The sequence below is a fragment of the Hyperolius riggenbachi genome, chromosome 4 (assembly GCF_040937935.1).
Source record: "Hyperolius riggenbachi isolate aHypRig1 chromosome 4, aHypRig1.pri, whole genome shotgun sequence".
Classification (NCBI taxonomy): Eukaryota; Metazoa; Chordata; class Amphibia; order Anura; family Hyperoliidae; genus Hyperolius; species Hyperolius riggenbachi.
Genome location: NC_090649.1, coordinates 146,038,203 through 146,051,580, shown reverse-complemented (window position 1 = coordinate 146,051,580; position 13,378 = coordinate 146,038,203). Strand labels below are relative to the sequence as shown.

Sequence of the window (13,378 nt, the reverse complement as noted above, 5' to 3'; positions counted from 1 at the left end):
GTCAAGCTGCAATGCTCTCTAATAGTACCAGTTTGAATACGTAATAAAAAGACAGAGACTAAAGACGAACCACAGCATTAAATGAACCTCGTATATTGATAAGGGTAATCATGCCGTCATAGGAGAGATAAGATGCGCAGGTTGAAATTTCACTTTTATCTTTGTGAAATCTTTTCAGATTTACTTAGTGTGAATTTCTACTGAAACATCTGGTCAATTTATGTTCAGCCTGATGCCCACATTACCAAGTAGTTGTACAATTAGATTGCAATGTCTTTGGGCACACTTAACCCTTTCTGATTCTATATCGGACTATGTCCAACATTGGCCTTTTCCAGCATAGGCCCTAGTTAACATAAAAATAGTCTTATGAGATTTACTAAATTAGCACAGGAAAATATGGCTGTCTCTAATGTGTGTGCAATGGGGGTGGAGCTACAGCATGCAAGCTGGTGCCTCTCCATCCTCCTGATTCTGGGTCACCACCTTGGGATCCCAACCACTGCAACACTTCCTGGATCATCAACATTCCCCCCCCCCCTCCCACCACCACCACAACTGGAAAAAAGTAAGTTCTAGGATGGGACATGGGTGACCCAGAAAATTGATGCTTTGAAATGTAATCAAAACAAATGGAAATGTTTAGCTTTTAAAACATTTAGGGCCATATGCAATTAACTTTTTCTCCTGAGTTTTCTCCTAGGAGATAATTTTTCATCTTCCATTTAAAATAACTTTTCAGCACTTTGAAATTAAAAAGGTACCAAAAAATAGTCGAAACAGTACTATCAGAAATATTTTGAGTATTTTCTTGCTTGCTGGTGGTTTAAAAGGCATTTTATTTACAAATTTGAAAAAGTAAAGTAGGAGTAAACTCAGGAGAAAAAGTTAATTGCATATCGGCCTTAGTGTGTTTGTTCGAGGATTTAATGAACAGGAGCATTCCTCTTTAAATTCTCAAGCATGATAAGGCAGCGTCCACCTTAAATCTTAAAACATAATTAGGCCGCGCTTTAAAAACCCAAACATAATTTGGCACAGTATCCCACACTCAAATGTACTGTATCCTCCTACCAAAATAATCCCCATATTAATTAGCTGAGTGTTCCCCCAGCCTCAAACACAAATAGTCAGAGCCCCCCATCCTCCCCGCCCAAAAAAAATAAATAAAATTAAGCATTGTCCCCTCATTAAATTCCAAAATATTTAAAGTGTCTTCAAACCCACATTTATTTATCCAGCTTACCACAAGGGTGGCGATGGTTGCTCACAAGTTTCACTGTTTGGTTAGCTCTCTCACGTCGGGCATGTTACCATTGTGAACACTATATTTCCTCAGCTGCCAGAAATAAAGGGGGCAAGGCCAAAGCTGTAAATTTTTATATGTAACCATTACTGATTTTTGTTTAACAGGGCACTTAAAGGAAATTAAGTACCGTATATAAAATAAACTTCAGTTCCATTTTAAGCCAATCCCCCCCTTCCATAAAAAAACCTCAAATCAATCAAACAATAATTAGGCAGAGTCTCTCCCCACCCCCTAAAGTCAGTGTGTCCCACAAATCTATGATGTTGGTGGTGGGCATATGTTAATAAAATAAAGATGTGGCAATCTTTAGTAATGCAGCCAGTGAATCTCTTGCAGCAGTCTTTGAGCTGTACTATAATGAAGTCCTGAGTGATAGAGCTGCAGCGCATATCCATCCGCATCACCTGATGGTCATGTACATCCTTGGCACGCTCTGTGCAGGTGATCACTATGCTGCACTGCCATTTGCATCAAGGGAACCCAAGTGGGACTATTTTGTCCTGTAGAAGAATCAGTGCACTGCTGCCAAAATTCACTGCCTTTAGCAATGTGCCTGTGGGCTCATATTAAACAGTGGATACATTTGAGGGTGAAGGTTCTTGATTGTACCTGAGGAAATGGCAAAGTAACCCAATTTTGTTTCTATTTCAATTTTTTTTTTTTTTTACAAATATTTTGGGCATACGTTTTTATTTTATTTTATACCATTGAGCGTAAATACAACAGATTGTATAATGTGCTGTTAGCAGGCCACACTGTGACATTTCTGTATTTAAACAAAAAAAAATCTATTTATTCCCTTTTGATATGTACTCTGTAGAGTCTGAAGAATTCCTAATAAAAAGATTTCAAGTTTACTTTTTAAATCTTTGGACATTAAATAGTGATGAGCACAAATTTCACATAATCATAATTTTGCATTGGAATTTACAATTACGATGCAAAATCATAATGCAACATTTCATAAAAAATGTAATTCATTTTGTTTGTAACCATAATCAGGAACCATAATTTCACAATTTTGCATACTTTTTGCGTAATTTTGTGTTCACTTTAGTATTTCATAGTAAAGCATCCATACATCACCAAAATCACCACGTATGTTAAAGGGAATGGTGAGAACAATCCCACAAATAATTTTTCAAAAAGACCTTATAGTTTCTGAGAAAAATCAATTTTAAAGATGCAAAGGGACCATAGTTTTTAAGCTGTAATTGTCACAATCCGTTCCTGCTGGTGACATTTGTGAACTGTTGCATGGACTTCCTCTGTTTACCAGCAGATGTCCCTTCTCACATCAAGAACATTTTGCAATCCTCCTGAAGTTCCCTCTGCCCACCAGCAGAGGTCTCTGTACTGTGGAACTGTGTCTCTGCAGCCTTGGAGGCTGTCACATGACCATCCTGCACAGAATATAAGGCCAGCTCTAGCAGTACAAGGTTGCTAGTTCACTGATGTGGATAGCCCTAGAGCCTGTGTTCTGGTCATTCTTGATTCTCGTTGCTTACCTCTAGTTGTTTGATGTTTCATTCCTGTTCCTGTAACCTGAATCTGATTCTCGTTTGCCTGATTCCTTTGTGCATGACATTTGCATTGCCTAGCCATTCACTTGTTCATCAGTCTGCTGTTTGACTTCCTGGTATATGATCTTTGCCTGTACGACTACCCACTTGCCTACTGTATTGTATCCTGAACTTGACTGTATATTATCCTGTGTATATGTATATATATATATATATATATATATATATATATATTAGTTAGTTAGCTTATTTAGACAGGGTCCGGGGTTCACTGTGTGCACACTGCATATATATATTCTTTGGTTTATTGTATGTCTGATCATAAGACATTCGCCTGCAATCGTATTGCCAGTTGTTTGCAGTCGTATTGCTACTTGTACAGTTACTTGAATACGTTTGTATCTTTGTTTATGCACCAATTGCATTTTCACTTGTACATATTCTGCACTTTTGTAAATAAACCTTTACTTTATTTCACCTTTATCCCGTGGTTTGGTCTTCAGTATTTCCACAATAGTGACGTTCCGCATTCAGTGCAAATCTGCATGCACTGCACGTTACAGTAATTTTTTAAATGAGAGCTTAAAAAACATTTTCCTTTGTATATTTAAAATACATTTTCTCAAAAATTACAAGGTCTTTTTGAAAAATGATATTATGACTTGCTCCCACTTTTCCTCTTAACATGCGTAGCATTTTTGACAATACCATGTATGGGGGCTTTGCTATTAACCGCTAAAATTATTACAAAATTATGATTATTATTAAAATTAAGAATTGATTGCACAAAATCAATTGAATTGCCAAATCGTAATTATGTATGTCCATGATTGCAAAAAATTTTATGTGAAGTTTTGCATAATCGTTTTTGGCAGATTACAGTCATCACTACCAATAAACTATATCATCCTGGTTCAAATCTTCCAACCTTAACTTATGAGATACAAATGACCATGAACTTATGAGACACAAAACCCAGAGAGGATGATTGGCTACAGCACTACCATGGACTAAAGTTGAAATATAAAATTTCATGATATTCAGTTGCAAAATGACTTGTGTAATGATGACAAATTTTACATAGAGTTTAGTACAAAAGGGATGTAACCCTTTAACTGTAGTACATTGAACAGGACATGTTTACTCAAAGGAAATCCAAGGTGAAGAAAGTGTATACAGCTTTATTTACCTGGGGCATCTTCTAACCCCTAGAAGTCTATATGTCCCTCGCTGCATTTCCTCTGTACTCCAGGGTCCGACGTTCAGCCCTGGCAAAGTCAGCGACTTCTCATCATGTGGACCTGCGGCGAGGAGCACACACATTTTTAGGGGCTGGAAGAAGCCCTAGGCAAGTAAAGCTGTATACACTTTCTTCACCTCGGATTTCCTTTAACTTAGAGAAAGGCTGTCATCAGCAATAAAGATGGTCATTTTTTGCTTGGACCAAGAATGGGCACACTTGGAGTGTGGATTACCCTTAGTGGGTGTTCCCTTATTGCGTGCTTTGCTTGCTGCAGACATAGCAGGAACATGTAGAAATGAAGCCGGCACCATCCAAAGCTCTTTCAGAAGTTTATTATCAGACTGCCATAATAAACATTCAACGTTTCGGAGCAAGTACGTCCTCCTTTGTCAAGCTATAACAGTCGTAGCTTGAAAGGAGCACGTGCTGCTTGCTCCAAAACGTTACTTGTTTAATACGACAGTCTGGTAATCAACTTCTGAAAGAACTTTGGATGGTGCTGGATTCATTTCTACATTGCTGTTTCTCAGGTGGTGATCGAGTAGCTGTGGCACATCTGCTTCATATCTACTGGGGTGTGCATCTCTGCATAGACTTCTTGACATATCAGGAACACACACACACATATTTTAGCTTGCTTACTTGTAAAACAGTACGTACTTGTGAATGTAAATTTCACAAGTGTAAATTTCGAGCCAAGACTATCATATGGGAGTGTCTAAGATTGATGCCAGTTAGTAGATTAGTCCAGAGGTGGAAAATGAGTACCAAGCACCTACTTTGTTCAGTTAACTACTCCATGCAGCAAGATACAAGTTTATAGGCAGTCCGTACACCACAAAGAGACTATGGATTCCAGGACTGCAAAGGAACGCAACGCAATTTCATTTTCAGTCACTCTTAGAAAAGCATAGCTGAGTACAAATTGAAATTGTAGAGTTTTTCACCATAACAAGTTGCAAAACTGTTTCATGGAGCACAGATGTACATTTGTAACAGTTTTCAGTGGAGTTTCAATTTAAAGTTGTGTCTGTGCATCTCTCAACCCCTCTGGGGACATTACACAGGGCTGACCTTCTCTTTTATTATTTTGCACATTTTCATTAACACGGGTCAGGCTGATTATTGTTGAACCCTTTTTAGTAAGCGTCAACACAAAGGTTATGAAATCATTTTGTATTTTCACCCGTCTCATCTGAAAATGTTGTGATTGCATTTGTATGTTTAATAAGAAATATAAAGTGTGAAGAATGAGTGCTGCTTATCACAAAACTGCAGGAATAATAACAAGCGCCATTATCAGAGACTCACTGACCTCTTGCAAGTAGCAGGGAAAGCAGCACGTAATGCATCTCAGGGGTCTAATAACTGTGATTACTTCCCGGCCAGCGTTATTGGAAATGTGCATTGTGAAAGGCCGCATTGGGGCACACAAGTTTTTGTTAAGGTAGATGTTTTCTTCTTTTGCGAAGTACATTCTTTGTCCAAAGATATCCTTAATTTCATACTTGTTGCTTTTTTCAGTGCCAAGAAATACTGGACAAATGGAAACAAAGGTTTGTTAGCACAGGAACAACACAAACTAGACATAAATATAAATATATTTATATATGTATTTTTTAAGGTTTGTTAAAGTGTAACTAAACTTAGAACTTCATCTCCGCCCTAAAAGATTATCCAAAACATGATTACTTTTATGGAAAACAATTCTTCATTACAATTTATGGGAATCTTTAAAAAAAACAGGTTTTGCTAGGTTTCACTTTTGTAGAAGTCACTGAAAGGGTTAAAGGAATACTGTAGGTGGGTCAGGGGAAAATGAGTTGAACTAACCCGGGACTTCTAATGGTTCCCCGCAGACATCTTGTGCCCGCGCAGGCACTCACCGATGCTCTGGCCCCGCCTCCGGTTCACTTCTGGAATTTTAGACTTTATAGTCTGAAAACCACTGCGTCTGCATTGCCGTGTTCTCGCTCCCGCTGATGTGGCTGCGTGGGCACAGTATGTCTGCGGGAGACCATTAGAAGCCCCGGGTAAGTTCAACTAATTTTCCCCCGACCCCCCCCCTACAGTATTCCTTTAAAGGTACACTGTATGGGGGTCGGGGGAAAATGAGTTAAACTTACCCGGGGCTTCTAACGGTCCCCCGCAGACATCCTGTGCCCACGCAGCCACTCACTGATGCTCCAGTTCACTTCTGGAATTTCAGACTTTAAAGCGTACTGCGCAGACACATACACATACTGGGCCTGCGCAGTATGCTTCTGGTGACATCAGTGGGATCGAGGACACGGCAACGCAGGCGCAGTGGTTTTCAGCCTTAAAAGTCTGAAATTCCAGAAGTGAACCGGAGGCGGGGCCGGAGCATCGGTGACAGTGAGTGGCTGTGCGGGCACAGGATGTCTGCAGGGGACAATTAGAAGCCCCGGGTAAGTTCAACTCATTTTCCCCGACCCCCTACAGTGTCCCTTTAAGTCTCAGTGTTTATTATATGGAGGGCTGCCTAGGCAAAGCTCTCTTGCAACTCTCTTAACACTCTACTGTTAAGAACTAATTAGTCAGGTTTATCTGCCTAAACAAACACAGAAAAAGTGAATTTCTTCAGCAAGTATATGCGTAATAAAGACTTTTCATTGTGTGCTGTGCGAGAGCTCAGGTCCACGTTAATAAGGCAAAACTTATATATGTTTTCAAATTTAAATACAGCCTTAAAGCGAGTTTCTGAGGTGACTGTAAGGGCCTGTTTCCACTATCGTGAATTTGCATGCGTTTGCCACATGCAAATTGGCATAGCCAGGACAAGTGGATGGGACTGTTTCTACTTGTCAGGATTCCTTCGTCGTTTTTTTTGTGCAGAAAAAATCTGCACAGCAGAGCCATCAGAATTTGCATACCGCTATGCGATTCGCATAGAACGTATTTAATAGGGAATTTGCATGCGGTATTGGTATGCAAATTTTCATGCGATTTAGCATGGAATCAATGGAAAAGCACAAAGGCACTGCCATGGTTAAATTCGCATACATTGTCATCCATGCGAAATCGTATGCAAATTCACATGAAAATTTGCATATAATCGCATGCGAAATTCGCATCCGCATGCAAATTTTTACCATGGCGATTCCCCCCGCACAAGTGGAAACGGGCCCTAAAACAATATGGCCCCAATCCTTCTCTTTCTTCTGCAGATGTCTTCATCTCACCATTGCTGTAAAGATGGCCATATACACATAATTTTTGTTATTTGATTTCCTGCAGATTCAATCACTCTAATCAAACATGATGGTGATTGATTGCTTTAAATGTTTGACTTGATTAATTTTGAAAAAAGGATCAATTGAAATAAAAATCTAGGTTGCTTGAGGGTGGGGCATGAGCTGTGGATGATCAATAAGCCATAGTGTTGCATTTCTTCATACAGCGCAGCGCTGTGGTTTAATCGATTTTCAATAGATTCCCTGCAGGAATCTTTTGAAAATCAATGTGCTGAGTATGGTAGGAGTCAACTCCTTATGAATCGACTCCTATCTTGAAGGAATCAATCATGCTACAACATTTGGTCGAAATCTATAAGTGTATGGCCAGCTTAATACAGGTGGGAAACCTCCAGGCTCCAGCTAACTTTGAAAGACATTTTCTAAGATGACCATCATGTTCCACCCTTCCTGGTAATCTCAGCTATGGATATTCAAAGGGTGTAACATTTGTTGACAAGGCCACTATCCACCATTCACATAGTGAGACCATCCAGAAGTGACAGGGCAACCGAAGACTGAACAAATGTTCACTAAAGACTTTGGCATACCAAGGAGTGCAAGACCCCTGTTCAGTAGTACACATGAGGGCTTAGACTACTGTGAGTACTTTACTTCCTACATTGCCATTTTATCTCTGGTCAAGAGCCTTTATAGAACCATAAAACATAAGTAACTTTAAAGTCTCGTACACACGCTTGATTAAAGTCAGCTGAGGCGGTGGATAGTGACCTCCTCAGCCAATAATTAGGTATGTGTGCAGCCCAGACCTCCTACCCACAAGTGGTCTGCCTGGCGGATCAACTCAATCTTTTCAAAATAATAACCGTGGCGCCCCAATTAGTGGTAAGTGTTATGCTGCCGTGTAGGGACGGATCCTCACAACCAAACAGTCAAATATGCACAATTCCACAGCGCAAATACACTCCTCTTGATAGATATATTTCTCCACACCTCCACCTGTGTGCACTCAACGTGCAAAAAGAGTAAACAGGGAGGTTGAAGAGGGTACCCTGAAGACGGCATTAGCCGAAACTAGTCGGGACAGGAGCCGGCAGCAGGACACAGGATCGAGTAGAGGGGCCTAAGTACCACATTGAGTGGGAAGCGATATCAGCCAGAGAGGGTCCTAAGTGGATTGGGACCCTCTTTAACCTCCCTGTTTTTGTCAGCTACACAGCTGACTTTGTGTCTGTGCCGCCCGGCTCAGCTCTTTCACTCAAGGGATCGGGTCTCAATCCCTGACGGGTGACATCTGTCAAAGGTGTATACGCTCCTTTAGAAAAGATTAATTACCTTTATCTGTGGGGCAAAACTTAACTACTTATAGAGAGCTTAACTATGTAACTATGTATTCAGTATTATCAAGCAGAAGAACATGTTCTTACATAGAAATTTTTGTTTCCCTTTTTCTTTTTATTGTAAAAAAGCGCATAAAAACCTTTGTCTGTGGTCTAAACCACATGATTAGGCCTTTGTGCCATGCAGAGGCATGCTGGGATTGTTCTGTACCTCACAGAGGCATGCTGGCAGTGATATCATTATTGGCATGCTGGGACTGCAGAGGCATGCTGGGATTGCTCTGTACCTCACAGAGGCATTGATGTTATTATTGAGAAGAAAGAACATCATTTCATTATAGTCTAGGGTTGGCCACATGTATTAAAAGTCGGAGCATTCAATCAAATCTCCTCAGGTTGTTATTGTGATATTTTCATTTTCAGTCAATAAAAGTAAAACTTTACAATATACATTATACAAACAAACTTTAACAGATGTGGCCTGCTTAAATTTCATGTTTATTTCAAAATAAGCATGTAGTGTGCTATCATAAAAAATGATCTTAATAATTTGTCACTGAGGCGTTTTCAAAACTTGATTTAGGCCTCTTTTCCACGGACGTTTGGACCACTCATTTGTCGAGCATTTAAGCGTTCTTTCTGACACCTATGACTGCCGTTCAGGTGCAATTTACATGCAGCCAAATAGGAGCGGTTGTAACACACAAAACCTTCTCATGTTGCGTCTGAGCACATCAACCGCTGCGCTCGATGCAGCTCTGTGGGAGGCGCCTGTCCTCCGTCCATGCCAAGTGTGTGACCGGTGGACAGGAGCACTGATGGGCTCGTGGAAAGAGACCTAAGGCTAACACTGCACTTTGGAATAGTACTGTTAGGAGTACAGGATGACCAGAAATTCCCAACTTGTTGCACAGCACACGATACATTATGGGTGATCCATCAAACTTTCAGTAAACTGCAAACCCTGTGCACATACGGTACATTGCATGAAAAATAAAAATTAAAAAATAAATATTAGCTTTACCTCATTTGAGGAATCATTGCCATCTATTTGCTAATTTTGTTCAGTGACTGCAGCTTGATAAGCTTTTTGTGGTACTAAATATGTTCAGTGTATAAAATAGAGAAAATAAGAAACAATGCAATGCAACACATTGTAAGATGCACGTCAAAACTAGAGATGGCCCAAACGGTTCGCCGAAGAACTTGTTCGCGCAAACTTAGCTGGTTCGAGTTCGCAGTGAACCGCAAACACTTAGCGAGTTTGACCTGCCCCCCATACTACATAATTGGGATAAACTCTGACCCTCTACATTACAGTCAGCAGACACATGGCAGCCAATCAGGCTGCACACCCTCATGAAGCCCCCCCCCCCTTATAAAAGGCAGCAGCGTCTGCCATGTTCTCACTCTGTGTGCTACTGTATTAGTGAGAGAAGGGAGAGACATTGGTGAGATAGGGAAAGCGATAGTTAGGAGGTCTGTTAACTTGCTCCTTGCTGATATTTGTTGATGTTGGTGTTGATCATTATTGCATAGCTCCCAACTGTCCCTCTTTGGGAGGGACAGCCCCTCTTTTTTAAGAGGTTACCATATAAACGGACAAAAATGGGTGTCCGTTTCATTGCCAGCTTCACTACAGGGGTCCTTGACGGGCAGCATGTAAACATAAATCCGTACGGCTGCATCCCCTGAAGCTGGCAATGAAACGGACACCTATTGTTGTCCGTTTCTATAGTAACCAGACTTCAGCTTTTGAAGGCAGCGGCGGCATCAAAGCTATAGCACTTGGGTCTGCGCTGTATGGCAGCTGCTTCCTGCACTTTACGGCGGATGAAGTGACCTCAGTAACTGCACAATAATGCAGTTAGAAGATGGAATGATCCTAGATGAGCTAAGGTGCGTACACACATGCGACTATAGTCGTTTGTAACGATCGTTCCCCGATCTTTACCAACGACGGTCGTTACAAAAAACGAACCAACGACTATTAAGGCAAACGACGAACGAGCCAAATCGCTCCAAAAGAAAGTTCTGTCTCGGCGGATTTTAACCAACGACGATCGTTTGCAAAAGTAGTACATCGTTGGAAACGGTCGTTCGTACTAGGCTTGACATGCGCATTTCACAATTTCTCCATGAAACTTCTCATTTTTATGCGCAGGCGCAATAGTTGCTTTACGTGATGTAACGTTCGTTCTAACGATCAGATCGTTACACACCTTTTAAAACTAACTTTACTTAGGTCGTTCTTTCATCAATTAAAAGTTCGTTCGTCGTCCTCAACGAACGATCGTTGTCGCATGTGTGTACGTAGCATTAGCCATAGGGGTGGACAGTAACGGCAGCTCAAGCAGTAGAAGCAGATGCCTCCTACTGCACAATGGATTAGCCTGAGTCGCGTCAGTAAGGTAAATCTTGTGACATGACTGCAAAGCTAAGAATGGATAGTGGCAGTGTAAAAAATGCTTTTGATCAGCCACAATACCTGTACATGTCATTAACACTGCTCCACCTACAAATATTTATGTTAACGTGACTAAAAAGAAAAAAAATAGCCATAGTACCCCTTTAAGTAGGGAACTGTCTCTATATGGAATGAAGGGAGTCAAATCAAAAGTATGTATAGATCTCCTGCTGAGGCCTCCCAGCAGTGTCTGAGCCACACACCTGCAATAAGCATGCGCCATTAAAGTCATACTTGAAACACAACAGCTAGCGGCCTATATTTAAATGGCAACCAGTTGCATAGTGACTACTGACCATAGCTTTAAGTTTCTGTGTCCTGTCCACATTTACTTCTGTTCTGCTTATATGAGTATGAAGGGGTGAAACGTGTTAAAGGACAGCTGTAGTGAGAAGAATATGGAGGCTGCTATATTTATTTCCTTTTAAACAATGCCAGATGCCTGGCAGCCCTGCTGATCTATTTGGCTGCAGTAGTGTCTTAACAACACCAGAAACAAGCATGCAGCTAATCTTACTAGATCTGACAATAATGTCAAAAACATTTGATCTGCTGCATGCTTGTTCAAGGTCTATGGCTAAAAGAATTAGAAGCAAATGCTCAATAGGATAGCCAGGTAACTGGTATTCCATATACCCCCCATTACAGTTGTCCTTTAAAGAGAGTTATTAAACTGCACATATAGTGTAAATGGAGCCCTAACTTGATGCTGTACATTATGTGTCTGGTTTAGGCATTGCCACTCACCCATGAGCATTATTCAGTCATGAGGGCTTAATCTGGGCATAGGCTACTATATTATAACCCCCCCCCCCCCCCCCCAGTTGTTGGAGTCTGTGACGACAGTAAAAGCTAAGCATTTGATGGAGTTGCAGGTTATTAGGCATAATTTAGGAGAGTAAGTGTTAGGGACATAGTAGGGGAATGTTAGCTTAAGAAGTTGGGGTCGGAAGCTTAAAGGACCACTGCTGCGACAATCTTACAATTTTAAATGTATGTAACACATATACTGTAAATAAGAAGTGTGTTTCTCCAGAGTAAAATGAGCCATAAATTACTTTTCTCCTATGTTGCTGTCACTTCAGTATGTAGTAGAACTCTGACAGAACCAACAGGTTTTAGGCTAGTCCATCTCTCTATAGGGGATTCTCAGCATGGCCTTTATTCCTAATAAAGACACTCCCAGAAAAAGATTTACACAAAGATGCTGGCCAGCCTCCCTGCTCACCGTACACTTTTTTGGCAGTTGGACAGAGCAACTACCATTCACCAAGTGCTTTTGAAAATAAAGAAAACCCTGAGAGGAGATGGGCAAGTCCAAAACCTGTCAGTTCTGTAAGATTTCTACTACTTCCTGTAGTGCCAGCAACATAGGAAAAAAGTAATTTATGGCTCATTTTACTCTGCAAGAAACATACTTCTTATTTGTATATGTTTACAGATATTTTAAATTTTAAGATTTTCGCAACAGAGGTCCTTTAAGCTTAGGCATTTGAAAGAGGTAACATTAGGAGTAGAGGTCACGGTTAAAGTGTACCGGAGACAAAAAAAAAAGTATCCATGCATACTAGGGCTTCCTCCAGTCCCCTTTTTTTCTGGATTTTACCACATTGTACATTGCAAATGAAAATATGGACTCAATTATATTTAATCTATTGTGTTTCTAGCAAGAAATGTACAGTATATTGACTTGCGCACTTTCATAGGTAATGTACAGTATTGCATACAGCAGTACACAGTTCAATGCATACAAATGTACATGTTCTGGATTGGAAACTGCATGCAAAAGTGCAAATGCAAATCCATTAATAAGTGTATACAACACTGAGGTTGGGTTCACATATAACACAGCGTGAAAGGCTACGTTTTATGACATGTTTTACGTTAACGTTGTGTGCGTTTTTTATGCACTTTACTGCATTTGCGATGCGTTTTTCATGTGTTTTGTGTGCGTTTTAATGCATTCACCGTTAGCATATACAAAATGCATATGCCTTTTGTATGCGTTTTTCATGCATTTTTCCATTTCCATTTCTGCAAATCACTAGGAAAACAACAGGAAAAAATACAGCACAAAAAATATATATTTTGGAGACAAAGCACATATAAACCAGCGTTTTTAAAAACACAGGTTTGAAAAGGCATAGAAAACGCATATGCATTTTTTATATGCGTTTTCTCCTGAGGCCCATAGACTTCCATTAGCGACAAGAACGCAGCGTTTTCCACAACGCTAGCGTTTCTGCTATGTGTGCACCCAGCCTAAAAACTGTGTGTTATA

At 40.4% G+C, this 13,378-nt stretch overlaps 1 protein-coding gene across 4 annotated transcripts in view; it reads right to left on the bottom strand.

Annotated features, from left to right (window-relative positions):
• The window catches only part of LOC137570548 (phospholipid scramblase family member 5-like), a 74,413-nt gene that overhangs the window by 60,429 nt on the left and 606 nt on the right, over positions 1 to 13,378 (bottom strand). For 2 of the 4 annotated variants that reach the window (XM_068279241.1, XM_068279242.1), the window contains exon 2: positions 5,391 to 5,611. In XM_068279241.1, the coding sequence (XP_068135342.1) occupies positions 5,391 to 5,552 (162 nt within the window). In that variant the 5' untranslated portion in view covers positions 5,553 to 5,611. Of the gene's footprint in view, positions 1 to 4,021; positions 4,067 to 5,390; positions 5,612 to 9,654; positions 9,747 to 13,378 lie in introns of those variants that run through there. The other 2 variants (XM_068279240.1, XM_068279243.1) reach the window with 2 other exon arrangements.